At 47.4% G+C, this 26,800-nt stretch overlaps 1 protein-coding gene and 1 pseudogene across 3 annotated transcripts in view; one reads left to right on the top strand and one right to left on the bottom strand.

Moving 5' to 3' along the window:
- TOM1L2 (target of myb1 like 2 membrane trafficking protein) overlaps nt 1–26,800 on the bottom strand; it is a 115,503-nt gene that overhangs the window by 23,505 nt on the left and 65,198 nt on the right. For 2 of the 3 annotated variants that reach the window (XM_063934850.1, XM_063934849.1), the window contains exons 10-12: nt 13,366–13,486; nt 12,588–12,705; nt 10,736–10,811 (exon numbers count right to left, since the gene is read on the bottom strand). In XM_063934850.1, coding sequence (XP_063790920.1) covers nt 10,736–10,811; nt 12,588–12,705; nt 13,366–13,486 — 315 coding nt within the window. Of the gene's footprint in view, nt 1–8,622; nt 8,734–10,735; nt 10,812–12,587; nt 12,706–13,365; nt 13,487–26,800 lie in introns of those variants that run through there. The other variant, XM_063934851.1, reaches the window with a different exon arrangement.
- LOC134947112 (5S ribosomal RNA) lies at nt 6,649–6,767 on the top strand (annotated as a pseudogene).

The following is a 26,800-nucleotide window of genomic DNA, read 5'->3' on the forward strand; positions in this document are numbered from 1 at the left end:
ATCGTTCTTACTCCTCGTTTTCTTATTATTCTCAGTACCTTTGGTATGAGAGGCAGAGGAGGGAATACATAAACCGACTGGTACACCCACGGTGTCACTAGACCGTCCACAGCTATTGCCTGAGGGTCCCTTGACCTGGCGCAATATCTAGTTTTTTGTTTAGGCGGGACGCCTTCATGTCCACCTGTGGCCTTTCCCAACGGTTTACCAACAGTTGGAAGACTTCTGGATGAAGTCCCCACTCTCCCGGGTGTCGGTCGTGTCTGCTGAGGAAGTCTGCTTCCCAGTTGTCCACTCCCGAAATGAACACTGCTGACAGTGCCAAGACGCGATTTTCCGCCCATCGGAGAATCCTTGTGGCTTCTGCCATCGCCATCCTGCTTCTTGTGCCGCCCTGTCGGTTTACATGGGCGACTGCCGTGATGTTGTCTGATTGGATCAGTACCGGCTGGTTTTGAAGCAGAGGCCTTGCCAGACTTAGGGCATTGTAAATGGCCCTCAGTTCCAGAATATTTATGTGTAGGGACGACTCCTGACTTGACCAAAGTCCTTGGAAATTTCTTCCCTGTGTGACTGCCCCCCAGCCTCGAAGGCTGGCATCCGTGGTTACCAGGACCCAGTCCTGTATGCCGAATCTGCGGCCCTCTTGAAGATGAGCACTCTGCAGCCACCACAGTAGAGATACCCTGGTCCTTGGAGACAGGGTTATCAGCCGATGCATCTGAAGATGCGATTCCGACCACTTGTCCAAGAGGTCCCACTGAAAGGTTCTTGCATGGAACCTGCCGAATGGAATTTTGCTTCGTAAGAAGCTACCATTTTTCCCAGGACTCGTGTGCAGTGATGCACCGATACCTGTTTTGGTTTCAGGAGGTCTCTGACTAGAGATGACAGCTCCTTGGCTTTCTCCTGCGGGAGAAACACTTTTTTCTGTTCTGTGTCCAGAACCATCCCCAGGAACAGCAGGCGTGTGGTAGGAACCAGCTGTGACTTTGGTATGTATAGAATCCATCCGTGCTGTTGTAGCACTTCCCGAGATAGTGCTACTCCGACCAACAACTGCTCCATGGACCTCGCCTTTATAAGGAGATCGTCCAAGTACGGGATAATTAAAAACTCCCTTTTTTCGAAGGAGTATCATCATTTCTGCCATTACCTTGGTAAAGACCCTCGGTGCCGTGGACAGTCCAAACGGCAGTGTTTGGAATTGGTAATGGCAATCCTGTACCACAAATCTGAGGTACTCCTGGTGAGGATGGTAAATGGGGACATGTAGGTAAGCATCCTTGATGTCCAGGGATACCATGTAATCCCCCTCCTCCAGGCTTGCAATAACCGCCCTGAGCGATTCCATCTTGAACTTGAATTTTTTTATGTATGTGTTCAAGGACTTCAAATTTAAAATGGGTCTCACCGAACCGTCCGGTTTCGGTACCACAAACAGTGTGGAATAGTAACCCCGTCCTTGTTGAAGTAGGGGCACCTTGACTATCACCTGCTGGGAATACAGCTTGTGAATTGCCTCTAGCACAGCCTCCCTGCCTGAGGGAGTTGTCGGCAAGGCAGATTTGAGGAAACGGCGGGGGGGGAGACGCCTCGAATTCCAGCCTGTACCCCTGAGATACTACTTGAAGGATCCAGGGATCCACCTGTGAGCGAGCCCACTGATCGCTGAAATTTTTGAGGCGGCCCCCCACCGTACCTGGCTACGCCTGTGGAGCCCCCGCGTCATGCGGTGGACTCAGAGGAAGCGGGGGAAGAATTTTGATTCTGGGAACTGGCTGACTGGTGCAGCTTTTTCCCTCTTCCCTCGTCTCTGTGCAGAAAGGAAGCGCCTTTGACTTGCTTGCTTTTCTGAAGCCGAAAGGACTGTACCTGATAATACAGTGCTTTCTTAGGCTGTGAGGAAACCGGAGGTAAAAAATTTTCTTCCCAGCTGTTGCTGTGGATACGAGGTCCCAGAGACCATCCCCAACAATTCCTCACCCTTATAAGGCTCTATGTGCCTTTTAAAGTCAGAATCACCTGTCCAGTGTCGAGTCTCTAATACCCTCCTGACAGAATGGACATTGCATTAATTCTGGATGCCAGCCGGCAAAATATCTCTCTGTGCATCCCTCATATATAAGACGACGTCTTATGTTCGCAAAATAGTATCCCTGTTTGACAGGGTTACAGACCACGCTGCAGCAGCACTATCTGCAGGTCTCAGTCTAGTACCTGAGTGTGTAAATACAGACTTCAGGATAGCCTCCTGCTTTTTATCAGCAGGTACCTTCAAAGTGGGCGTATCCTAAGACGGCAGTGCCACCTTTTTTGACAAACGTGTGAGCGCCTTATCCACCCTAGGGGATATCTCCCATCGTAACTTATCCTCTGGCGGGAAAAGGTACGCCATCAGTAACTTTTTAGAAATTATCAGTTTCTTATCGGGGGAACCCACGCTTTTTCACACTTCATTCACTCATTGGATGGGGGAACAAAACACTGCCTGCTTTTTCTCCCCAAACATAAAACCCTTTTTTAGTGGTACTTGGGTTAATATCAGAAATGTGTAACACATTTTTTATTGCCGGGATCATGTTTCCGGATGTTCCTAGTGGATTGTGTATATGTCTCAACCTCGTCGACACTGGAGTCAGACTCCGTGTCGACATCTGTGTCTGCCATCTGAGGGAGCGGGCGTTTTTGAGCCCCTGATGGCCTTTGAGACGCCTGGGCAGGCGCGGGCTGAGAAGCCGGCTGTCCCATAGCCGTTACGTCATCCAGCCTTTTATGTAAGGAGTTGACACTGTCGGTTAATACCTTCCACCTATCCATCCACTCTGGTGTCGGCCCACAGGGGGCGACATCCCATTTATCGGCATCTGCTCCGCCTCTACATAAGCCTCCTCATCAAACATGTCGACACAGCCGTACCGACACACCGCACACACACAGGGAATGCTCTGACTGAGGACAGGACCCCACACAGCCCTTTGGGGAGACAGAGAGAGAGTATGCCAGCACACACCAGAGCGCTATATAATGTAGGGATAAACACTACCACTGAGTGAATTTTCCCCAATAGCTGCTTGTATAAACAATATTGCGCCTAAATTTAGTGCCCCCCTCTCTTTTTAACCCTTTGAGCCTGAAAACTACAGGGGAGAGCCTGGGGAGCTGTCTTCCAGCTACACTGTGAAGAGAAAATGGCGCCAGTGTGCCGAGGGAGATAGCTCCGCCCCTTTTCTCCCGCTTTTTTATGGATTCTGGCAGGGGTAATTATCACATATATAGCCTCTGAAGCTATATATTGTGATTATTTTGCCAGCCAAGGTGTTTTTATTGCTGCTCAGGGCGCCCCCCCCCCCCCAGCGCCCTGCACCCTCAGTGACCGGAGTGTGAAGTGTGTATGAGGAGCAATGGCGCACAGCTGCAGTGCTGTGCGCTACCTTGGTGAAGACTGAAGTCTTCTGCCGCCGATTTTCCGGACCATCTTCATGCTTCTGGCTCTGTAAGGGGGACGGCGGCGCGACTCCGGGAACGAACACCAAGGACGGGTCCTGCGGTCGATCCCTCTGGAGCTAATGGTGTCCAGTAGCCTAAGAAGCCCAAGCTAGCTGCAAGCAGGTAGGTTCGCTTCTTCTCCCCTTAGTCTCTCGTTGCAGTGAGCCTGTTGCCAGCAGGTCTCACTGTAAAATAAAAAACCTAACATATACTTTCTTTCTAGGAGCTCAGGAGAGCCCCTAGTGTGCATCCAGCTCGGCCGGGCACAGAAATCTAACTGAGGTCTGGAGGAGGGGCATAGAGGGAGGAGCCAGTGCACACCAGATAGTACCTAATCTTTCTTTTAGAGTGCCCAGTCTCCTGCGGAGCCCGTCTATTCCCCATGGTCCTTACAGAGTTCCCAGCATCCACTAGGACGTCAGAGAAATGGCATTTACTGGTTGTGTACATCAACTATCTGCAATCTGTGGCTGTCCAGCTGTTGAACTACAAGTTGCAGCATGCCTGTCAGGATACGAGTTGTCAATCAGTAGGAGTACAGTCACTGTAGATAACCGTATTTACACACCACACACGATTATCAGACTGAGTCATATACTTTGCTGTCAGTGACACACGTGGAAGTAAACACTGAGGTTAAGATGATAACAGACATGGAGAGACAGTTAATGGCTGTAGTCCCAGCAGAGAGACTGGCACCGTATCCGCTCATAGTGTAACCACAAGTTTACGGGGCTGAAGAATTTGCAGTCAATGTTAACCGGCACCGAGAACCTCCCCAAGTGGCCCCTCCAAGCTGGATAAACCCACATTAGGCACTTTATTCCTCCGGGATGTTACTGAGAAACACACACAATCACCCGGGTGTAGTTATGTGACCGGCGGTCTCACAATACCGACCACTACATCCCGAACCCTGAAAATGCCGACTAGCAGGAACTATTCCCACTCGTGGGTGTCCACGACGCCCATAGACTGAAACTAGAACCTGCGCTCGCCACCAAGCCCGCAAGGGGCTTAGTTGCGCTCGCCCCCACCGCCAGCATTCTGCAACGGGGGTCTCGGCGTCGGGATGCTGACCGCCGGGATCCCGTCTGCCGGTAATGCGACCCCAACCCAATCACCCAACTGCAGTACAAGTCTGCCCGGCCTGAATTCTAGCTTTACCACGGACAGCTACAGGCGCATTGCATGCGGTAATAAAGGCGTACACGTTATTTGTTTAGGAAGGGAAGATTTTCTGTGCATATACTGGGATCAGGCTAGTGCAAGTCATAGCAGGAGAACATAAGGCGAAGCAGATGCTATGGATTAAGGAGTGTCGGCATTCCTGTTAAGCGCACCCCATCACAGTTCACCTAAGAGTAGGTAACCGGTGTGCAACTACAAGTCCCAGCAAGCAATAGCAGCTGAATCAGGCACTGTGACCCCCAGCAGCAAACTGTGCACAGAGGAGGTGGCGTGTCACACACACATGTTGTGGACTTTAGACATGCAATGTAAACACGTCTTGTCACAGGGGAATTTGAACTTGTGCATGTCAGACAGCGGATGCAATCAGCTCTGCATGGTTTCCTGTGATAAGGGAGGATACGCTTTACTACAGCCAGCCTGGCGGAAGGACAAGCAGTGTCATCCTCTGCTCGGTCTGCCTCAGTGGCCTCACCACACTGAGGATAAGGCATAGAGTAAGACTCCCGATTCCACACAGACTGTAATATACGGCTGAAAGATGCCGAACCCAGATACAGGCACAGCGCACAACTATCCACTCTGGAGAAAAATTAATAATGCACATTTTTTGTTTTTTTTAGAACCCATGTTGTTGGGGATTCACAGTATACTGTATATATAATTAGTTTTATCAGAAGTGACTGCCACACTAATAATCATTAGCTGAAGTGTCCCAGACTGGTAACGGGAAGCCCAGGTCACCATGTACCAATGTGTAACCACAGAAAGCACAGCGAGATAATGACAGCCATAAAACAATATATATCTGATAGATCTGACCTGACCTACTTGTTACTAATGGCACAATCTACTATAAAAAAAACAAGTATGGTCCTTTAGAGAGAACAAAGAACCAAAAAAAAGCAACTATAGGCCTTTTCCAAACTGATTTCCAATACCAGCTGTATGATTTCTTCTGTCTGTTCTCCAAACCTTAACCAGACCAGTATCAGATTAAGCCGAGTCTTACTGTATTCTTAATGACACTTCTGGTATATAGTCCTAATCTGCCGCAATCTAATTCCCTATCTCAGGTGATCTAATTCAGACAATTACCAACAGGTGCACTTCACACCTCCTGACAGGCTGCGCTCATAAATACAGGCAGCGGGGGACTCCGAGAGCAGGCGATCATGTGATCAAGCTCTCGGAGCGAAACGCGCGTCACTTCCGGTCCCGGCGCCCGAACTTCCGGTCGTACGGACCGCGGCAGCCGGCACCTCACTCCTCGATTCCTGTCCCGTCTACTGGCTAGAGGGTCTCCACAAGAGGTTGGGTAAGACAGCCATCGGCTCTTGGCCGAAAACGGACTCTCCTTGCCCGACCTGCGGCTCCCCCTTGCTTTCCCACAGGGTTCACCATGCATTTCCCCACTCATTAGGGGAAACCTGAGAAATTTATTATGTGATACATAAATTCTTTTCATATCCCCATGAGTATTATGCTCAACATTCCTTTTGGTGTATAACTACTGGGTAAGGGTGGAGCGGGAGTAACCCTCTCATAAGGGACATTTGCAATCTGCAATTACTATATATGCTCTAATTAATACCACTGATAATTACTATACTGTACACACATTTTCTATTGTCCTGATTATTGTGGAGATTACCAAGCCCATTTGTTGCTTGGGCTCTTTTGGAGCACAATTGTAATAGATTCTCTATTATTCCACCATTGTGGGCACTATTAAGCCCTCCTGCTGCTTAGGCTGATTAGGAGCACAATTGTTTCTTTGGTAATATCAATCTCAAGACTGCACAGTCAGCACTATTGTTTGAAGTCTACCACCGATCAGAAATTTATAAGTCTACTGTGTTATTATCATACTAATTTCTGACCATATATAATCTAATATCCAATTAATTCGCGATTGATTCTGGGTCCCAATACAATCGGAAAACGGTGCGCCTAGGAGACAATTTCACCTACGGTCAGACCGCACTGAGTATGCCCAAACTCGTCTGATCTTGGAAGCCAAGCACTGCAGGGCCTGGTCAGTACCTGGATGGGGAACCACCAGGGAATACTAGGTACCGTAGGTATTTTACTCTCCAACAGTTTAAGCAACTTGGGACTCATTACATCAATCTGATCTCAGGTCAATAGCATTTGTCAGATCATATCGGACTCGAGGTAGTGACCTCATTCATATAAATTCCTGATTAGAGAGGATATGTATGAATTTTCTCCATGTATGAGGGTTTATTTATTTTCGCTCACCTATATTATAATTTTGCCTATAACAGGTACATTGGTACTGGCAACACTTATGCTCTTTAATTATTAACGCCAGCTCTCGCTTTTTCTTAAGTATATATTAATAAAAGTTAATTTTTAATAATCTCATCATTACAATTTTTTCAAGTGTGCTCAGGAAAAGGCCTATAGTTCCTTTTCTTTGGTTCTTTGTTCTCTCTAAAGGACCATACTTGTTTTTTCATAGTTGTTATAACTATCTTCCTGGAGCACCACCAACTATTTGCTGAATTTATTATTTGAGTAGGCCTTTATGTTGGTTTAATACATAATACTACTAAATTTACTGAACTGAAATTGTAATATCCTGTGCAGATTTATTTCCTTTTGCAAGACAATCTACTATAAGCCATAATATTACATCTCTACTATGTCCGTCTTGTAATGTAAATAAAATGATCCGTCACCAATAATAACCACATATTAACTATCTGCGTACTAAACTACCCTTCATGATCCCAGGCTCAGTTAATACTACATACTTAGGAACAATGGCCTCCGTTTAAAAACTTGTGTTTATCCCAGGATTCTGGACACCATTACTGAGGAAGAGGGCAGTGGGGGATGGGGGGGGGGGGGAGAAGATTTGCGCAACAGCCGGATATCTGCAAATACAACATGCTGTGGGGGTGACCCTCTACAAGGAACGATGCTTTGTAACTACACAGTAAAAGTGCATGTCCATCACCATGTTATTCCTAATATCAGGACGTCCCTTTTAGCGGGTTCTGGCCAACTGCAGGTAGGTAGCCATTATGTGGGCCTATCAACGCCACTAAGAAGCAATGTATCACGGAGCTTCCTCATCCGCTATCATCTCAGAGTGGTTTTCTACTATATTTCATTCATGGTAATTTTACTTTGGCGTCAGTTTCTTTCTGGGTCCTGGGTGGCTGTAGCTAGGACCCTGCAGATAACCTTTGGTCCACCTTTGCAGGAGGAGCACTGAAATCCAGCCTAGCATCTTTAAGGATCTCGATTACGGACGTGGAGATCTCTCAAACCAAAGCATTCATATTGGGAAGGAAGCTAGCTCCATAAAAGGGATTTTTTTTTTATGGAAACCCCCTTTAAAACTGCTCCAGTAACCTACACACCGCACAATCAGCCATTCCGTGCACTGACGCAATACTCATTAGAGCAAAGTCTATTTATTCTCTTACATTTAAGACTACAGGGTTAGTTATTAGGTCAAAGCCAACTTAGAAGTGGATTCAGTTGACAAAATGGCTGCCTCAGCAGAGTCTAGGGGACGGGTACAGTTTATATTTGGGCAATTTCATAGACCATCGTTAAGATGCTGCATGTGATTGATGTTTACGGAAATGACAAAAGCTGAGCACATAAGTCACTTAGCTCCACCTGCAGGCTGCTAGAAGGTACTGCACACAAATTACTTTGCAGCAAAGAGACAAATTCTAAGGATTTCTATGCAGACGTTGCCAGAAAATAACATGTACCTGTTTCTTTGTAATGATGTAGGAGTTGGCAGTTATAACTCTGGTATATTTTATATGTATATATGGGATGTATCGATAGATGCAGTACAGGCAGCTATCCGGCTGCTGGGAGTCCTCGCACGGTTTTGCTTGGTTAGATAGGTAAAATGTCATGGAGGAGTCAATGGTTAATTGGGGGGGACTGGAGGATGGGGTGTCAGTGTCTAATTAGTGGGGCGCTGCTCACCATTCCTTGTGTAATAAGCCACTTGTCTATGGGCTCCATGGCAGAGCTCCCAGCTCTACCTCGCCTCTGCATCAAACCCAGACATTTCACAGCACAGAGGAGGAAAGCGGCAGCAGAAAAACAGAGAGAGATTACAACACAATAAATCAGCTTATGTGGGGCAAACTGGAAGAGAGCGCCACCTGGTGAGACTGCTACACAATAAATCGGCTTATGTGGGGCAAACTGGGAGAGAGAGCGCCACCTGGTGAGACTGCTACACAATAAATCAGCTTATGTGGGGCAAACTGGGAGAGAGCGCCACCTGGTGAGACTGCTACACAATAAATCAGCTTATGTTGGGCAAACTGGGAGAGCGCCACCTGGTGAGACTGCTACACAATAAAATCGGCTTATGTGGGGCAAACTGGGAGAGAGCGCCACCTGGTGAGACTGCTACACAATAAATCGGCTTATGTGGGGCAAACTGGGAGAGCGCCACCTGGTGAGACTGCTACACAATAAATCCGCTTATGTGGGGCAAACTGGGAGAGAGCGCCACCTGGTGAGACTGCTACACAATAAATCCGCTTATGTGGGGCAAACTGGGAGAGAGCGCCACCTGGTGAGACTGCTACACAATTAATCCGCTTATGTGGGGCAAACTGGGAGAGGTACACAATAAATCATCTTATGTGGGGCAAACTGGGAGAGAGCGCCACCTGGTGAGACCGCTGAGCTGTGACCTCTATCCACCACAGAAGTGTGCATAGTCACTGTGCATTGCATCTATTACATAAACATTATGCATTGACCAATACACCTGCTTACTGCACCGTATCCTGACCCAGATTTCTACACACGTCTACTGCTTTGCTAACTTTTCTGGGCGTCGGAAGAGCACGTTCGTGTTCTACAGTATATCCCAGCTCGTTCCATAATAACCGCAGCTGTAAAGCAATTGCTGGAACCAGGTTAGCCTTTTTACCTGTACAAGAACCCTATCTGTGCACACAAAGAACCACCCTATCTGTAAACATGCCCCCACGTAAAGCACTGGTAAGCAAACAGATTTAACAGTATAGAATAATAGTAACCAAGGACACACCAAAAGCACAGCACTTGCAGCACAACCCAGGGTAATGTCACAATATGGTATTGTATCAATGGGTAATGTGCTATATGACGAGGTCAGAACATTCGTCAGTGGTGAGAAGAATAAGAACAAACTCACAGGATAGATCCCAGTTACCCCTGAGGGATCGTTGCACCCTTATACTGGCATGAATGCAGGCGTTACAGGCACCGGGTGCTGTACTTCTCACTACGCATGGCATCATGGGAGTAATTCAGATCTGATCGCTGGGCTGCATTTTTTGCTGCCCTGCGATCAGATAGTCGCCGCCTACATGGGGAGTGTATTTTCGCTGTGCAAGTGTGTGTTCCTATGTGTTAGCAGAACGGCTAAGAATCAGTTTGTGCAGTCTCTGCGCAGCCCAGGGCTTACTCTTCCAGTGCGATTGAATCCTGCTGATCGGGGCCGGAGCGGACGTCAGACGCCCTCCATTAAAATCCTTGGACACGCCTGCGTTTTTCCCGAGCACTCCCTGTAAACAGTAAGTTGCCACCCAGAAACGGCCTCTTCCTGTCAATCACCTTGTGTACGCCCGTGTGAATAGATCCTTCGCACCATCCCGTCACTGACTGGCAATGCCCGTTATAGCTGTCTGACGCTCCTGCGCATTGTGGTGAATATGCATGCGCAGTTTGGACCCGATCGCCCGCTGTGCGAAAACACACAGCAGCGATCAGATCTCAATTACCCCCCAGGTCATAGGTACATCTGCAGCACTGCTCTGCATGCAGAACATTTCCCACTGCCCAGTAGTATAGAGAGGGAGTACTGGGCGCTGCCAGTTTGTACCACTGTTAGACAACCAGAGGTCAGTCTGTACCACTGTTAGACAGCCAGATTGCTTAACATATTTCTCATAAAATAATTCTGATTACAAACTGGAACCACCTATGGAAAAATGTTTAACGTCCATTTTTATTCTGTTCATTCAGCTCATTAGAAAATGCCGCTTACCCCTCCTGTGTTCTGCTGCCGAACATCCAACGCCGATGCCAACCCCCCTAGAGCCTGCGGGTCTTCATAGGTTAGACTGACAAGACACAAAAATGTATGTTACATAGTTAAAAGATAGGAAACCAGTCATTACAGTAAACTTGGTAATAATTATTTTTCCAGATTGAGGGCCTAATTCAGATCTGATTGCAGCAGCAAATTTGTTAGCCAATGAGCAAAACCATGTGCACTGCAGGGGGGCCAAATATAAAATGTGCAGAGAGAGTTAGATTTGGGTGGGTTATTTTGTTTCTGTGCAGGGTAAATACTGGCTGCTTTATTTTTACACTGCAATTTAGATTTCAGTTTGAACACACCATACCCAAATCTAACATTCTCTGCACATGTTATATCTGCCCCCCCTGCAGTGCACATGGTTTTGCCCATTAGCTAACAAATTTGCTGCTGCGATCAGATCTGAATTACCCCATGAGTCAAAGCCTTTGGGCTACTTACATGAGGAGAGTGATCCAGCCACATTAGTACCAAAAAGATATCCTGAAATCCTGCCCTGCTTTATTTTTATTGCAGGGCTGTCAATTCAAATAATCAATTGAAACCATCCCTGTATTAAAGCTACTCATGGATTAAGCCAAGAGTAATGGCTGTCTATTATTTTCTAGTCATTATTACAACTTTACAGAGTATCATGGATGTAATGGAGATACCCAAAATGACATGCTAAAACAAGAGAGCCTTATATATGTCCTGAAGTAGGATGGAATACACTAGAAATGCCCAGCCATTATTGAGGGGGTATGAGAATTACATATATCTGTTTAGTACAGTGGCTCTCAATTCTAGTCCCACCAACAGGTCATGTTTTCTGGATTCAACCATGCACAGGGGAGTCCATCAATTTAGCTGGGTCAGAAATGATCACACCTGTTTCCAGAAAACATGATCTGTTGGCGGTACTGGAGTTAAGAACACCTAGTTTAGTATACGTGGAGGTCACCAGCTTGATAACTATCCCTACATGTTGGTGTCTACTTGTAGACTAATATGAGGATTACACCTGGCTCTAAGCACCAATCACAGGCCAATGCGTTGTTTTTGATTGAACCGGAGGGCGTCTCATTTCCTAACCCTAAAAATCAGATTAGAACCACGAGACGGACCAGCACAATGCTATGAGCTCCAATTCACTCGCTACTTTAAATACGAACGTTTGTAATGATTTTTTATACAAGACACAGTCTGACATTCGGAGTCTGACACAGTGTGCTGTAATAGCCAGCGAGCGGCGTCCCCATATGTGGTGAGGGTGTAGTATGAGTGGCCGGCTCGGGATCCCGGCAGTGGGGCGAGCGCAAATGAGCCCCTTGTGGGCTCGCTGTGCTCGCCACGCTGCAGGCACGGTGGCGCGCTACATGTACAATGCTATTTATTCTCCCTCTAGGGGGGTCACAAACACCCCCCCCCCCCTTCCCCAGGAGAGAATAGTTATCGGTATGCCGGGTGTCGGGATTCCAGCGCTGGTATACCGAGCACCGGGATCCCAACAGCCGGCATACTGAATACCACCCTGTGCTGACACCCGGTGCGCTAACATACATAGTCGTGACCTTGTGGCATGAGCCAGTTTTTCGACTCTCCGTGGGTATGTGCTGCTGGCTGTCCCCGGTTACCAGTCTGTGTGTGCAGTGCCGGCTCCTACACCGTGACAGATTAAGATTACATGCAGCACCCGTCTGTCACTGGGGAGCAGTCAGCACTTTGGTGCCCATACCGTAGTCCGTGGCATCGCTATACCACAATACTGTACAAGCCGTTCTGGATGTAAACAAGCACGGTCGGCTGACGCACTCACGTTTTACGCTGATCAGCCAGAGAACTGCTCCTGGTCTGTGCAAACATGTCAAAGTCATCTCTCGGGTTGGAGGCTGGGAGTGAATTCAGTGTAGAGCTCACACTATTAACACCCACATCTAGGAGAAAAAGACAGAGTGTAAATCACCGCTCCTCTTACACGTCCCCCGGACACCAGCTTATAACGGATTGAAGACGTGCAGTCCTGCAACTGAAAGCAGGAGGCGCTACAGTATGCCTCCGAAAGGTTATAAGGATAGTATACGTTGGGTAATCTCATCAGCACCTAACTTGCACACTGTTCCATATTCCACATTTGTTGGGGGGACTTACTGACAGTTATAAAAGTATAATACAGAGATACATTATAAACCATCATTGTGAGAATTAGAACCACCCCGTTAGAACCCTGGAAATCTTGGTCAGTTCTCGGCTGAAGCTAATGCAGGCGTTGAATACATGTGGTTTGTTCTGATTCTGCAATCCCAGTCACATAATATGTGTGGTTCTATGCTATAACAGAAAAATGCACCAGGCCTTCAGCCTTCGTACTGCGAATGGTTATCGGGTAACCAGCAACAATGACCCATACTATGTGGGTAATTATACAAACACCCTTCCTAATGTTTTGTGGTGTGTTTTTTTTGCCAAGAAATGGTAGAAAAGTCAATTAAAATACAGTCATTGAAAGTAAATAAATAAAACAAGTCAGGTTGGTCACACTGTAATGCTCAAGTAACAGCGGAATAAGTAGATAATACACCAGTCTATGATATTACCAAGTCCCCCAAGCTGGGAGGTTAGTGATGCTGGGACGGTGTTTCCCACCATAGGGCTGACGACTGCTGGTGATCCAGGCCCCAGGTCTATCAGGTTATCCTCGGTGACCTCACTCAGCACCTGAGACACCACAGGAGGAAGCAGATTAGTGGCAAGTACCTACACCGGGCTGTATTGCAGAACATTGCCCTGTGTTGCCTGGGCAGTTGCATAGGGTATGGGTCATTAGGTCGACCACTATTGGCCGACATGTACTAGGTCGACATGGTCAATAGGTCGACATGAGGTTTTTTTGTTTTGTTTTTACTGTTTTTGGTGTCGTTTTCTTCGTAAAGTGACGTGGAACCCCAATTAGTGCACCATGTCCCCTCGCATGGCGCACTTCGGGCAAGGTGCCTCGTTCCATTACCGCTGTGCTCGGTACAGGTTACCGTTACCAACTGTAGTCCACATGGATCGTAAAGTATGAAAAAGTAAAAAAAAAAAAAATGAAATGAAAAAAAAATAATAAAAAAAAAAAAAATAGGAATTTACTCACCGGTAATTCTATTTCTCGTAGTCCGTAGTGGATGCTGGGGACTCCGTAAGGACCATGGGGAATAGACGGGCTCCGCAGGAGACTGGGCACACTAGAAGAAAGATTTGGTACTACCTGGTGTGCACTGGCTCCTCCCTCTATGCCCCTCCTCCAGACCTCAGTTAGGATACTGTGCCCGGAAGAGCTGACACAATAAGGAAGGATTTTGAATCCCGGGTAAGACTCATACCAGCCACACCAATCACACCGTATAACTCGTGATATTAAACCCAGTTAACAGTATGAAATATAACTGAGCCTCTCAACAGATGGCTCAACAATAACCCTTTAGTTAGGCAATAACTATATACAAGTATTGCAGACAATCCGCACTTGGGATGGGCGCCCAGCATCCACTACGGACTACGAGAAATAGAATTACCGGTGAGTAAATTCTTATTTTCTCTGACGTCCTAGTGGATGCTGGGGACTCCGTAAGGACCATGGGGATTATACCAAAGCTCCCAAACGGGCGGGAGAGTGCGGATGACTCTGCAGCACCGAATGAGAGAACTCAAGGTCCTCCTCAGCCAGGGTATCAAATTTGTAGAATTTAGCAAACGTGTTTGCCCCTGACCAAGTTGCAGCTCGGCAAAGTTGTAAAGCCGAGACCCCTCGGGCAGCCGCCGAAGATGAGCCCACCTTCCTCGTGGAAAGGGCTTTCACTGATTTAGGATGCGGCAATCCAGCCGCAGAATGCGCCAGCTGAATTGTGCTACAAATCCAGCGAGCAATAGTCTGCTTAGAAGCAGGAGCACCTATTTTGTTGGGTGCATACAGGATAAAAAGCGAGTCAGTTTTCCTGACTCCAGCCGTCCTGGAAACATAAATTTTCAAGGCCCTGACTACGTCCAGTAACTTGGAATCCTCCAAGTCCCTAGTAGCCGCAGGCACCACAATAGGTTGGTTCAAGTGAAAAGCTGATACCACCTTAGGGAGAAACTGGGGACGAGTCCTCAATTCTGCCCTATCCATATGGAAAATCAGATAAGGGCTTTTACATGACAAAGCCGCCAATTCTGACACACGCCTGGCCGAAGCCAAGGCCAATAACATGACCACTTTCCACGGGAGATATTTCAGATCCACGGTTTTAAGTGGTTCAAACCAATGTGATTTTAGGAAACTCAACACCACATTGAGATCCCAAGGTGCCACAGGAGGCACAAAAGGGGGCTGAATATGAAGCACTCCCTTTACAAAAGTCTGAACTTCAGGCAGTGAAGCCAGTTCTTTCTGGAAGAAAATCGACAGAGCCGAAATCTGGACCTTAATGGAACCCAATTTTAGGCCCATAGTCACTCCTGACTGTAGGAAGTGCAGAAAACGACCCAGCTGAAATTCCTCTGTAGGGGCCTTCCTGGCCTCAAACCACGCAACATATTTTCGCCAAATGCGGTGATAATGGTTTGCGGTTACTTCTTTCCTGGCTTTTATCAGCGTAGGAATGACTTCCTCCGGAATGCCCTTTTCCTTTAGGATCCGGAATTCAACCGCCATGCCGTCAAACGCAGCCGCGGTAAGTCTTGGAACAGACAGGGCCCCTGCTGTAGCAGATCCTGTCTGAGCGGTAGAGGCCATGGGTCCTCAGATATCATTTCTTAAAGTTCCGGGTACCAAGCTCTTCTTGGCCAATCCGGAACCACGAGTATCGTTCTTACTCCTCGCCTTCTTATTATTCTCAGTACCTTTGGTATGAGAGGCAGAGGAGGGAACACATAAACCGACTGGAACACCCACGGTGTCACTAGAGCGTCCACAGCTATCGCCTGAGGGTCCCTTGACCTGGCGCAATATCTCTTTAGCTTTTTGTTGAGGCGGGACACCATCATGTCCACCTGTGGCCTTTCCCAACGGTTTACCAACAGTAGGAAGACTTCTGGATGAAGTCCCCACTCTCCCGGGTGTAGGTCGTGTCTGCTGAGGAAGTCTGCTTCCCAGTTGTCCTCTCCCGGAATGAACACTGCTGACAGTGCTATTACGTGATTTTCCGCCCATCGGAGAATCCTTGTGGCTTCTGCCATCGCCACCCTGCTTCTTGTGCCGCCCTGTCGGTTTACATGGGCGACTGCCGTGATGTTGTCTGATTGGATCAGAACCGGCTGGTTTTGAAGCAGGGGCCTTGCCTGACTTAGGGCATTGTAAATGGCCCTCAGTTCCAGAATGTTTATGTGTAGGGACGACTCCTGACTTGACCAAAGTCCCTGGAAATTTCTTCCCTGTGTGACTGCGCCCCAGCCCCGAAGGCTGGCATCCGTGGTCACCAGGACCCAGTCCTGTATGCCGAATCTGCGGCCCTCTTGAAGATGAGCACTCTGCAGCCACCACAGTAGAGATACCCTGGTCCTTGGAGACAGGGTTATCAGCCGATGCATCTGAAGATGCGATCCCGACCACTTGTCCAAGAGGTCCCACTGAAAGGTTCTTGCATGGAACCTGCCGAATGGAATTGCTTCGTACGAAGCCACCATTTTTCCCAGGACTCGTGTGCAGTGATGCACCGATACCCATTTTGGTTTTAGGAGGTCTCTGACTAGAGATGACAGCTCCTTGGCTTTCTCCTGTGGGAGAAACACTTTTTTCTGTTCTGTGTCCAGAATCATCCCCAGGAACAGTAAGCGTGTGGAAGGAACCAGTTGTGACTTAGGAATGTTTAGAATCCAGCCATGCTGTTGTAGCACTTCCCGAGATGGTGCTACTCCGACCAGTAACTGCTCCCTGGACCTCACCTTTATTAGGAGATCGTCCAAGTACGGGATAATTAAAACTCCCTTTTTTCGAAGGAGTATCATCATTTCTGACATTACCTTGGTAAACACCCTCGGTGCCGTGGACAGTCCAAACGGTAGTGTCTGGAATTGGTAATGGCAATCCTGTACCACAAATCTGAGGTACTCCTGGTGAGGAAGGTAAATGGGGACATGCAGGTAAGCATCCTTGATGTCCAGGGATACCATGTAATCCCCCTCGTCCAGGCTTGCAATAACCGCCCTGAGCGATTCCATCTTGAACTTGAATCTTTTTATGTACGTGTTCAAGGATTTCAAATTTAAAATGGGTCTCACCGAACCGTCCGGTTTCGGTACCACAAACAGTGTGGAATAGTAACCCCGTCCTTGTTGAAGTAGGGGTACTTTGACTATCACCTGCTGGGAATACAGCTTGTGAATTGCCTCTAGTACAGCCTCCCTGCCCGAGGGAGTTGTCGGTAAGGCCGATTTGAGGAAACGCCGGGGGGGAGGCGCCTCGAATTCCAGCTTGTACCCCTGAGATACTACTTGAAGGATCCAGGGATCCACCCGTGAGCGAACCCACTGATCGCTGAAATTTTTGAGGCGGCCCCCCACCGTACCTGGCTCCGCCTGTGGAGCCCCACCGTCATGCGGCGGATTTGGAAGAAGCGGGGGAGGACTTTTGTTCCTGGGAACCTGCTGCGTGGTGCAGCTTTTTTCCCCTTCCTCTGCCTCTAGACAGAAAGGACCCGCCTTTTCCCCGCCTGTTTTTCTAGGGTCGAAAGGACTGTACCTGATAATACGGCGCTTTCTTAGGCTGTGAGGGGACATGGGGCAAAAATGCTGACTTCCCAGCTGTTGCTGTGGAAACAAGGTCTGAGAGACCATCCCCGAATAACTCCTCACCCTTATAAGGCAAAACTTCCATGTGCCTTTAGAATCTGCATCCCCTGTCCACTGCCGAGTCCATAAGCCTCTCCTAGCAGAAATGGACAATGCACTTATTCTAGATGCCAGCCGGCAGATCTCCCTCTGTGCATCTCTCATGTACAAAACTGAGTCTTTTATATGCTCTACGGTTAGCAATATAGTGTCCCTGTCCAGGGTGTCAATATTTTCTGACAGGGAATCTGACCAAGCAGCAGCAGCACTGCACATCCACGCTGAAGCAATAGCTGGTCTCAGTATAACACCAGTGTGTGTATATATAGACTTTAGGATAGCCTCCTGCTTTCTATCAGCAGGTTCCTTTAGGGCGGCCGTATCCGGAGACGGTAGTGCCACCTTTTTAGACAAACGTGTGAGCGCTTTAACCACCCTAGGGGGAGTTTCCCAACGTGACCTATCCTCTGGCAAGAAAGGGAACGCCATTAGTAATTTTTTTGAAATCACCAATTTTTTTATCAGGGAAAGCCCACGCTTCTTCACACACTTCATTTAATTCTTCAGATGGGGGAAAAAATAAGAATTTACTTACCGATAATTCTATTTCTCATAGTCCGTAGTGGATGCTGGGAACTCCGTAAGGACCATGGGGAATAGCGGCTCCGCAGGAGACTGGGCACAAAAAGTAAAAGCTTTAGACTAGCTGGTGTGCACTGGCTCCTCCCCCTATGACCCTCCTCCAAGCATCAGTTAAGATACTGTGCCCGGACGAGCGTACATAATAAGGAAGGATCTTGAATCCCGGGTAAGACTCATACCAGCCACACCAATCACACCGTACAACTCGTGATCTGAACCCAGTTAACAGTATGATAACCGTAGGAGCCTCTGAAAAGATGGCTTCCAACAATAAACAACCCGATTTGTTTGTAACAATAACTATATACAAGTATTGCAGACAATCCGCACTTGGGATGGGCGCCCAGCATCCACTACGGACTATGAGAAATAGAATTATCGGTAAGTAAATTCTTATTTTCTCTGACGTCCTAGTGGATGCTGGGAACTCCGTAAGGACCATGGGGATTATACCAAAGCTCCCAAACGGGCGGGAGAGTGCGGATGACTCTGCAGCACCGAATGAGAGAACTCCAGGTCCTCCTCAGCCAGGGTATCAAATTTGTAGAATTTAGCAAACGTGTTTGCCCCTGACCAAGTAGCTGCTCGGCAAAGTTGTAAAGCCGAGACCCCTCGGGCAGCCGCCCAAGATGAGCCCACCTTCCTTGTGGAATGGGCTTTTACAGATTTTGGCTGTGGCAGGCCTGCCACAGAATGTGCAAGTTGAATTGTACTACAAATCCAACGAGCAATCGTCTGCTTAGAAGCAGGAGCACCCAGCTTGTTGGGTGCATACAGTATAAACAGCGAGTCAGATTTTCTGACTCCAGCCGTCCTGGAAACATATTTTCAGGGCCCCGACTACGTCCAGCAACTTGGAGTCCTCCAAGTCCCTAGTAGCCACAGGTACCACAATAGGTTGATTCATGTGAAACGCTAAAACCACCTTAGGGAGAAATTGAGGACGAGTCCTCAATTCCGCCCTATCCGAATGAAATATCAGGTAAGGGCTTTTATAGGATAAAGCCGCCAATTCTGATACGCGCCTGGCTGAAGCCAGGGCCAACAGCATTACCACTTTCCATGTGAGATATTTCAAATCCACTGTGGCAAGTGGTTCAAACCAATGTGATTTTAGGAACCCTAAAACTACATTGAGATCCCAAGGTGCCACTGGAGGCACAAAAGGAGGCTGTATATGCAGTACCCCTTTGACAAACGTCTGAACTTGAGGAACTGAAGCTAGTTCTTTCTGGAAGAAAATTGACAGGGCCGAAATTTGAACCTTAATGGACCCCAATTTTAGGCCCATAGACAATCCTGCTTGCAGGAAATGTAGGAAACGACCCAGTTGAAATTCCTCCGTAGGGGCCTTCTTGGCCTCACACCACGCAACATATATTTTCGCCAAATGCGATGATAATGTTTTGCAGTTACATCCTTCCTGGCCTTGATCAGAGTAGGGATGACTTCATCCGGAATGCCTTTTTCCTTCAGGATCCGGCGTTCAACCGCCATGCCGTCAAACGCAGCCGCGGTAAGTCTTGGAACAGACAAGGTCCCTGCTGGAGCAGGTCCTTCCTTAGAGGTAGAGGCCACGGGTCCTCCGTGAGCATCTCTTGCAGCTCCGGGTACCAAGTTCTTCTTGGCCAATCCGGAGCCACGAGTATCGTTCTTACTCCTCTCCTTCTTATGATTCTCAGTACTTTTGGTATGAGAGGAAGAGGAGGGAACACATATACCGACTGGAACACCCACGGAGTTACCAGAGCGTCCACCGCTATTGCCTGAGGGTCCCTTGACCTGGCGCAATATCTGTCCAGTTTCTTGTTGAGACGGGACGCCATCATGTCCACCTTTGGTTTTTCCCAACGGTTTACAATCACTTGGAAGACTTCTGGATGAAGTCCCCACTCCCCCGGGTGGAGGTGGTGTCTGCTGAGGAAGTCTGCTTCCCAGTTGTCCACTCCCGGAATGAACACTGCTGACAGTGCTATCACATGATTTTCCGCCCAGCGGAGAATCCTTGCAGCTTCTGCCATTGCCCTCCTGCTTCTTGTGCCGCCCTGTCTGTTTACGTGGGCGACAGCCGTGATGTTGTCCGACTGGATCAATACCGGTTGACCCTGAAGCAGAGGCCTTGCTTGACTTAGGGCATTGTAAATGGCCCTTAGCTGTAGGATATTTATGTGAAGAGACGTTTCCATGCTTGACCACAAGCCCTGGAAATTTCTTCCCTGTGTGACTGCTCCCCAGCCTCTCAGGCTGGCATCCGTGGTTACCAGCATCCAATCCTGAATGCCGAATCTGCGGCCCTCTAGAAGATGAGCCTTCTGTAACCACCACAGGAGAGATACCCTTGTCCTTGGAGATAGGGTTATCCGCTGATGCATCTGAAGATGCGATCCGGACCATTGGTCCAGCAGATCCCACTGAAAAGTTCTTGCATGGAATCTTCCGAATGGAATCGCTTCGTAAGAAGCCACCATTTTTCCCAGGACTCTCGTGCACTGATGCACTGACACTTGTCCTGGTTTTAGGAGGTTCCTGACTAGCTCGGATAACTCCCTGGCCTTCTCCTCCGGGAGAAACACCTTTTTCTGGACTGTGTCCAGAATCATCCCTAGGAACAGTAGACGTGTTGTCGGAATCAGCTGTGATTTTGGGATATTTAGAATCCACCCATGCTGACGTAGCACTACCTGAGATAGTGCTACTCAGACCTCTAACTGTTCCCTGGACCTTGCCCTTATCAGGAGATCGTCCAAGTAAGGGATAATTAATACGCCTTTTCTTCGAAGAAGAATCATCATTTCGGCCATTACCTTGGTAAAGACCCGTGGTGCCGTGGACAATCCAAACGGCAGCGTCTGAAACTGATAATGACAGTTTTGTATCACAAACCTGAGGTACCCTTGGTGAGAAGGGTAGATTGGGACATGGAGATAAGCATCCTTGATGTCTAGAGATACCATATAGTCCCCTTCTTCCAGGTTCGCTATCACTGCTCTGAGTGACTCCATCTTGAATTTGAACCTTTTTATGTAAGTGTTCAAAGATTTTAGATTTAAAATTGGTCTCACCGAGCCGTCCGGCTTCGGTACCACAAACAGCGTGGAATAATACCCCTTTCCCTGTTGTAGGAGGGGTACCTTGATTATCACCTGCTGGGAATACAGCTTGTGAATAGCTTCCAATACTGCCTCCCTGTCGGAGGGAGACGTTGGTAGAGCAGACTTCAGGAACCGGCGAGGGGGAGACGTCTCGAATTCCAATTTGTACCCCTGTGATATTACCTGCAGGATCCAGGGGTCCACTTGCGAGTGAGCCCACTGCGCGCTGAAATTCTTGAGACGGCCCCCCACCGTGCCCGAGTCTGCTTGCAGAGCCCCAGCGTCATGCTGAGGACTTGGCAGAAGCGGGGTAGAGCTTCTGCTCCTGGGAAGAGGCTGCATGGTGCAGTCTTTTTCCCCTTCCTCTGCCCCCGGGCAGGAACGAGCGGCCTTTTTCCCTCTTGCCCTTATAGGGATGAAAGGACTGGGTTTGAAAAGACGGTGTCTTTTTCTGCTGAGAGGTGACCTGGGGTAAAAAGGTGGATTTTCCAGCCGTTGCTGTGGCCACCAGGTCCGATAGACCGACCCCAAATAACTCCTCCCCTTTATACGGCAATACTTCCATATGTCGTTTGGAATCCGCATCACCTGACCACTGTCGCGTCCATAACGTTCTTCTGGCAGAAATGGACATCGCACTTACTCTAGATGCCAGGGTGCAAATATCCCTCTGTGCATCTCGCATATATAGTAATGCATCCTTTAAATGCTCTATAGTTAATAATATACTGTCCCTATCCAGGGTATCAATATTTTCAGTCAGGGAATCCGACCAAGCCACTCCAGCGCTGCACATCCAGGCTGAGGCGATCGCTGGTCGCAGTATAACACCGGTATGTGTGTATATACACCTTTTAAGATATTTTCCAGCCTTCTATCAGCTGGTTCCTTGAGAGCGGCCGTATCAGGAGACGGTAACGCCACTTGTTTTGATAAGCGTGTGAGCGCCTTATCTACCCTAGGGGGTGTTTCCCAACGTGCCCTGACCTCTGGCGGGAAAGGGTATAGTGCCAATAATTTATTAGAAATCAGCAGTTTTTTTATCGGGGGAAACCCACGCTTTATCACACACCTCATTTAATTCATCTGACTCAGGAAAAACCACTGGTAGTTTTTTCACACCCCACATAATACCCTTTTTTGTGGTACTTGTAGTGTCAGAAATGTTCAATGCCTCCTTCATTGCCGTGATCATGTAACGTGTGGCCCTACTGGACATTACGTTTGTCTCGTCACCGTCGACACTGGATTCAGTATCCGTGTCAGGGTCTGTGTCGACCATCTGAGGTAACGGGCGTTTTAGCGCCCCTGACGGTGTCTGAGACGCCTGAACAGGCACTAATTGATTTGTCGGCTGTCTCATGTCATCAACAGTTTTTTGCAAAGTGCTGACATTGTCACGTAATTCTTTAATTACTACCATCCAGTCAGGTGTCGACTCCCTAGGGGGTGACATCACTAACACAGGCAATTGCTCTGCTTCCACATCATTTTCCTCCTCATACATGTCAACACAATCGTACCGACACCCAGCACACACACAGGGAATGCTCTGATAGAGGACAGGACCCCACTAGCCCTTTGGGGAGACAGAGGGAGAGTTTGCCAGCACACACCAGAGCGCACATATATATATTATATATATATATATATATATATATATATATATATATATATATATATATATATATATATATATATATATATATATATATATACACACCACTTTGCAACCCGGCACTCAAAGGAACAGCGACACCTCTGGATAACTAGCTGGGGTGCCCTCCATGAGACGATAAATCCCAATATAGCCAAAAGAAAGAGGCGGCACTCCCAGCATTTTTCAATAGTGCAAAAAAATTATAGTCACGAACGACGTTTCGGGGGATCTCACCCCGTCATCAGGATAACAGTGCAATGTGCATGAACAAACATTTATACTTACCTGCTACTCGTGTCTTTCCTGACGCCGGCTGCAGCCCACGGACGCCCGCACCGACTTCCGGATCCAGGGCCCTGACGTCACCGGAACCCGCGAGGTCACGTGAGCCCACACCAGGCAGTCTGGAGGAAACGAACAGCAGGAGTTTACATGTTGCCATAGTGACAAGATCCAAACCAGTGAGCATGTACTTAAGATGTGGGGTAACAAGCCCCACAATGAAACAGTGTAAAACCACAATCAAATAGAATAAAATTACATAGTGATAACAAACAACATGATGAAGCACACACTGCGAGCTATAAAAACAATAAATCTTAGAACTGAATAATAATAGATCCGGAACATAACATAACTGTATGCGTTGTGCGACAAATTCATAACCCATTTAAAAGGTACTACCACATGATTAAATACTTCTAATGTGTGCTGACTACTGAGTCATAACAGCAATGGGGTACATGAATGAAACGTCAAGCGAGCTGGATAAAAATGATCTTGTGCAAATAAGCAGAAATGCAGCATAAAAACTATACTTAGTTAAGAGGCAATGGACATTATTAAGATGGTTAAACTTATTTAAATGAACGCAGACAAACTTAAAGATTCATTCAGTCCCCTGGGGTTCACGGTATCAAGAGTGTAGATCCACCAGGCCTCTAATTGTAATAGCTTCTTTCCCCTGTCGCCTCCTCGCAGAGACTTGGGTACCTGTGCAATCATTCTATATCTTAATGCCGCCAGACTATGTCTAGCCTGCGCAAAGTGCCTGGCCACAGCCTGATCACTGGTGCCAGACACCAATGCTGCCCTGATGGCAGTTCTATGTTGGGCAATCCTTTCCTTGAATTGCCTTTCTGTCTTGCCCACGTAGTGCAATCCACACGGGCAAGACAGAAGATACACCACAAACTTCGAGGTACAGGATAAGGCTGGCTTGATAAAGAATACCTTCCCAGAGAATGGGTGATTAAACTTATCACCTACAATCAGTGCACTGCACGTCGTGCACCCTGTGCATCTAAAACAACCTCCTTTCCTAGATAAGAAATGCTGCTGTTTAGGTGGCCCCATCCCCGTTATATCTGTGCGGACCACACGATCTTTGATATTGGGACCTCTAGTGAAACTAGGTAGGAGCCGTGAATTATGTAGTGAAGGCAATTCAGGCTCCGAGTTAATGATGGGCCAGAGCTGTTTGGCCCTTTTGCAGGTATATTTGCTTTTGCTGGTATAACGATTGACCCAAGGGACTAATGACTTGGCTTCTGTGCTAGATTCTTTTTGTTTCAATAATGTAGGGCGATCCAATGACAGAGCCCTCATTTTGGCCTGTTTAAGCAACTTCTGTGGATATCCTCGTTCAAGGAATTTAGAGGCCATTATGTCAATTTGAGCCTCTCTATCCTTGGCATCACTGGAGATCCGACAGGCTCTAATAAATTGGGAAAAAGGTAAACTGTCAATGGTCGCAACAGGATGAAAGCTATTGTGTTGTAGGAGGGTGTTGCGGTCTGTAGGTTTTACAAACAGACTGGTACGTAAACGTCCCTCAACAATACTGATGTCTACATCAAGAAAATGTACCCTCTCAGTACTGATATTTGCTGTCAACTTGGCTGGACAGGGAGAAGCATTGTGAGCGGATATAATCTTCTGTAGCCCCTCAATGCTACCCGTCCAGAACAGAAGAATATCGTCTATATATCTAAAATACTTAAATACATAGCTTTGAACAGAGGGTTCTGAAAAAAACAGTTTACTTTCAACAACATGCATAAATAAATTAGCATACGAGGGGGCCACCCGGCTCCCCATCGCACATCCTGCTTGTTGCAAAAAGAAACTCCCATCATATAAGAAAAAATTATGCCTTAATGTAAACTCCAATAGCTTCATAAAGAAGCCTGTTTCAGGTCCCTCATACAGTGGGTTATCATAAATCAATTCATGCACAGCCGCCAGGCCTAGATCATGAGGAATACAAGTATATAAACTTGTGACATCAATACTTGCTAATATCATATCTGATGGTAATGGGCCAATATCCTCAAATTCTCTTAAAAGTGACGATGTGTCTTTAAGGTGCGTTCTAGTGCCCTGAACCACTGGCTGCAAAAAGAAATCCAGAAAGCTAGCTACAGGTTCACACAGCGACCCCCTGGCCGATATAATCGGTCTGCCAGGGGGGCGCTGCGGATCCTTGTGTAGCTTAGGGATAATGTAAAAAATTGGAACAACAGGAAATGCTTTACACAGGAATGCCTTAGTATCAGCATCTATAACACCGTCATGCAGTCCGTTCTGTAAAATGCCCAACAACTCTTTCTTAAATCTCTCAGTTGGGTCTGCAGACAATTTGCAGTACGTGTTGGCATCTTCCAACAGCCTAAGACATTCCTGTTTATAAAAACTAAGGTCCATGACCACCACGGCTCCCCCCTTATCCGCTCCCCTGATGATGATATCTTGACGTTTACTTAAGTCATTCAAAGCGGATCTTTCATCCCTTGAAAGATTATGATGGATATAGGGGGCCATTGCAGGGGGTTCCTGCGTGCAGGTATCCAAAAGCCTATGGAATGTCCGGACTGAAGGATTGAATGACTGTGGGTCAAAAGTTGAAGCTGGTTTAAACTTCTTGACTACCTGTAAGTCATCCAAGGCGCCTGTCTCATTCCCATCAGTCATTCCACTAAGTCCTTTATTTTTATTCTTATTTTTATCAAAAAATTCTCTAATTTTAAGTTTTCTATGAAACCTAAAATTATCCACCTTCCACTGAAAGTCTTGATGAAAATGTGTCGGCACAAAGCTGAGACCCTTAGCCAACACCTGTGTCTCAGCTTTAGTCAAAGGGTGGCTAGATAGATTAAATATTAGGTCCTGCGACCCCTCGGCGGCTTGTTTGCGCCTCTGCCTTTCCGCCTGCCTCCCCCTTCTCGTGCGTTTATTCTTGACCCGGCCTTGTAGGCTCGGGTATCCACACCTAAAGGGACACTTTTTGAAGCCTGTGCTGCTTCACTATCACTGGCTGAAGTGCTGGAGTAGGTGGTGGCTCTCTGTCCTCTGGTTTTAGTAAAGTGCATGGTGCCTCTTGGTGGTCTGTTGGTGGTATGCAACCAGTTGTAAACTCTGTGTTCCGCATAATCCTGTTGAACTTTAATAAGTTTTTCTTTTTTAAATTTGAGAAGATCCTTCTGGTATGTATCAAGCTGTTGTTGTAGCTGATTGATCCAATTCGTCTTGTCATCTTGTCGCAGAGACGTCAGATGCTCCTGTTCAAACACTGTGATTTTCTCCTTAACAGTGTTAAGTTCTTTAGTGGATTCCTCAATTACAAGAAGTATGAGTTCCATAGAGCACTTGTTGAGGATCGCAATCCACTTAGAACAAAATGGAATGCTGTACCGGCCAATCGTCGGGATGTTGTGCAGTCTGAACCCCCTAGGGATCTGTTTGTTCCTGTAGTATTCTGAGAGGGTCAAACCATGATATTTAAAGTCAATTTCCCGTTTTTTCAGTTTGAACCACTCTCTGTATAGATCCTCATTTGAGCCACTAGCC

Source organism: Pseudophryne corroboree, chromosome 7, assembly GCF_028390025.1.
Source record: "Pseudophryne corroboree isolate aPseCor3 chromosome 7, aPseCor3.hap2, whole genome shotgun sequence".
NCBI classification, from domain to species: Eukaryota; Metazoa; Chordata; class Amphibia; order Anura; family Myobatrachidae; genus Pseudophryne; species Pseudophryne corroboree.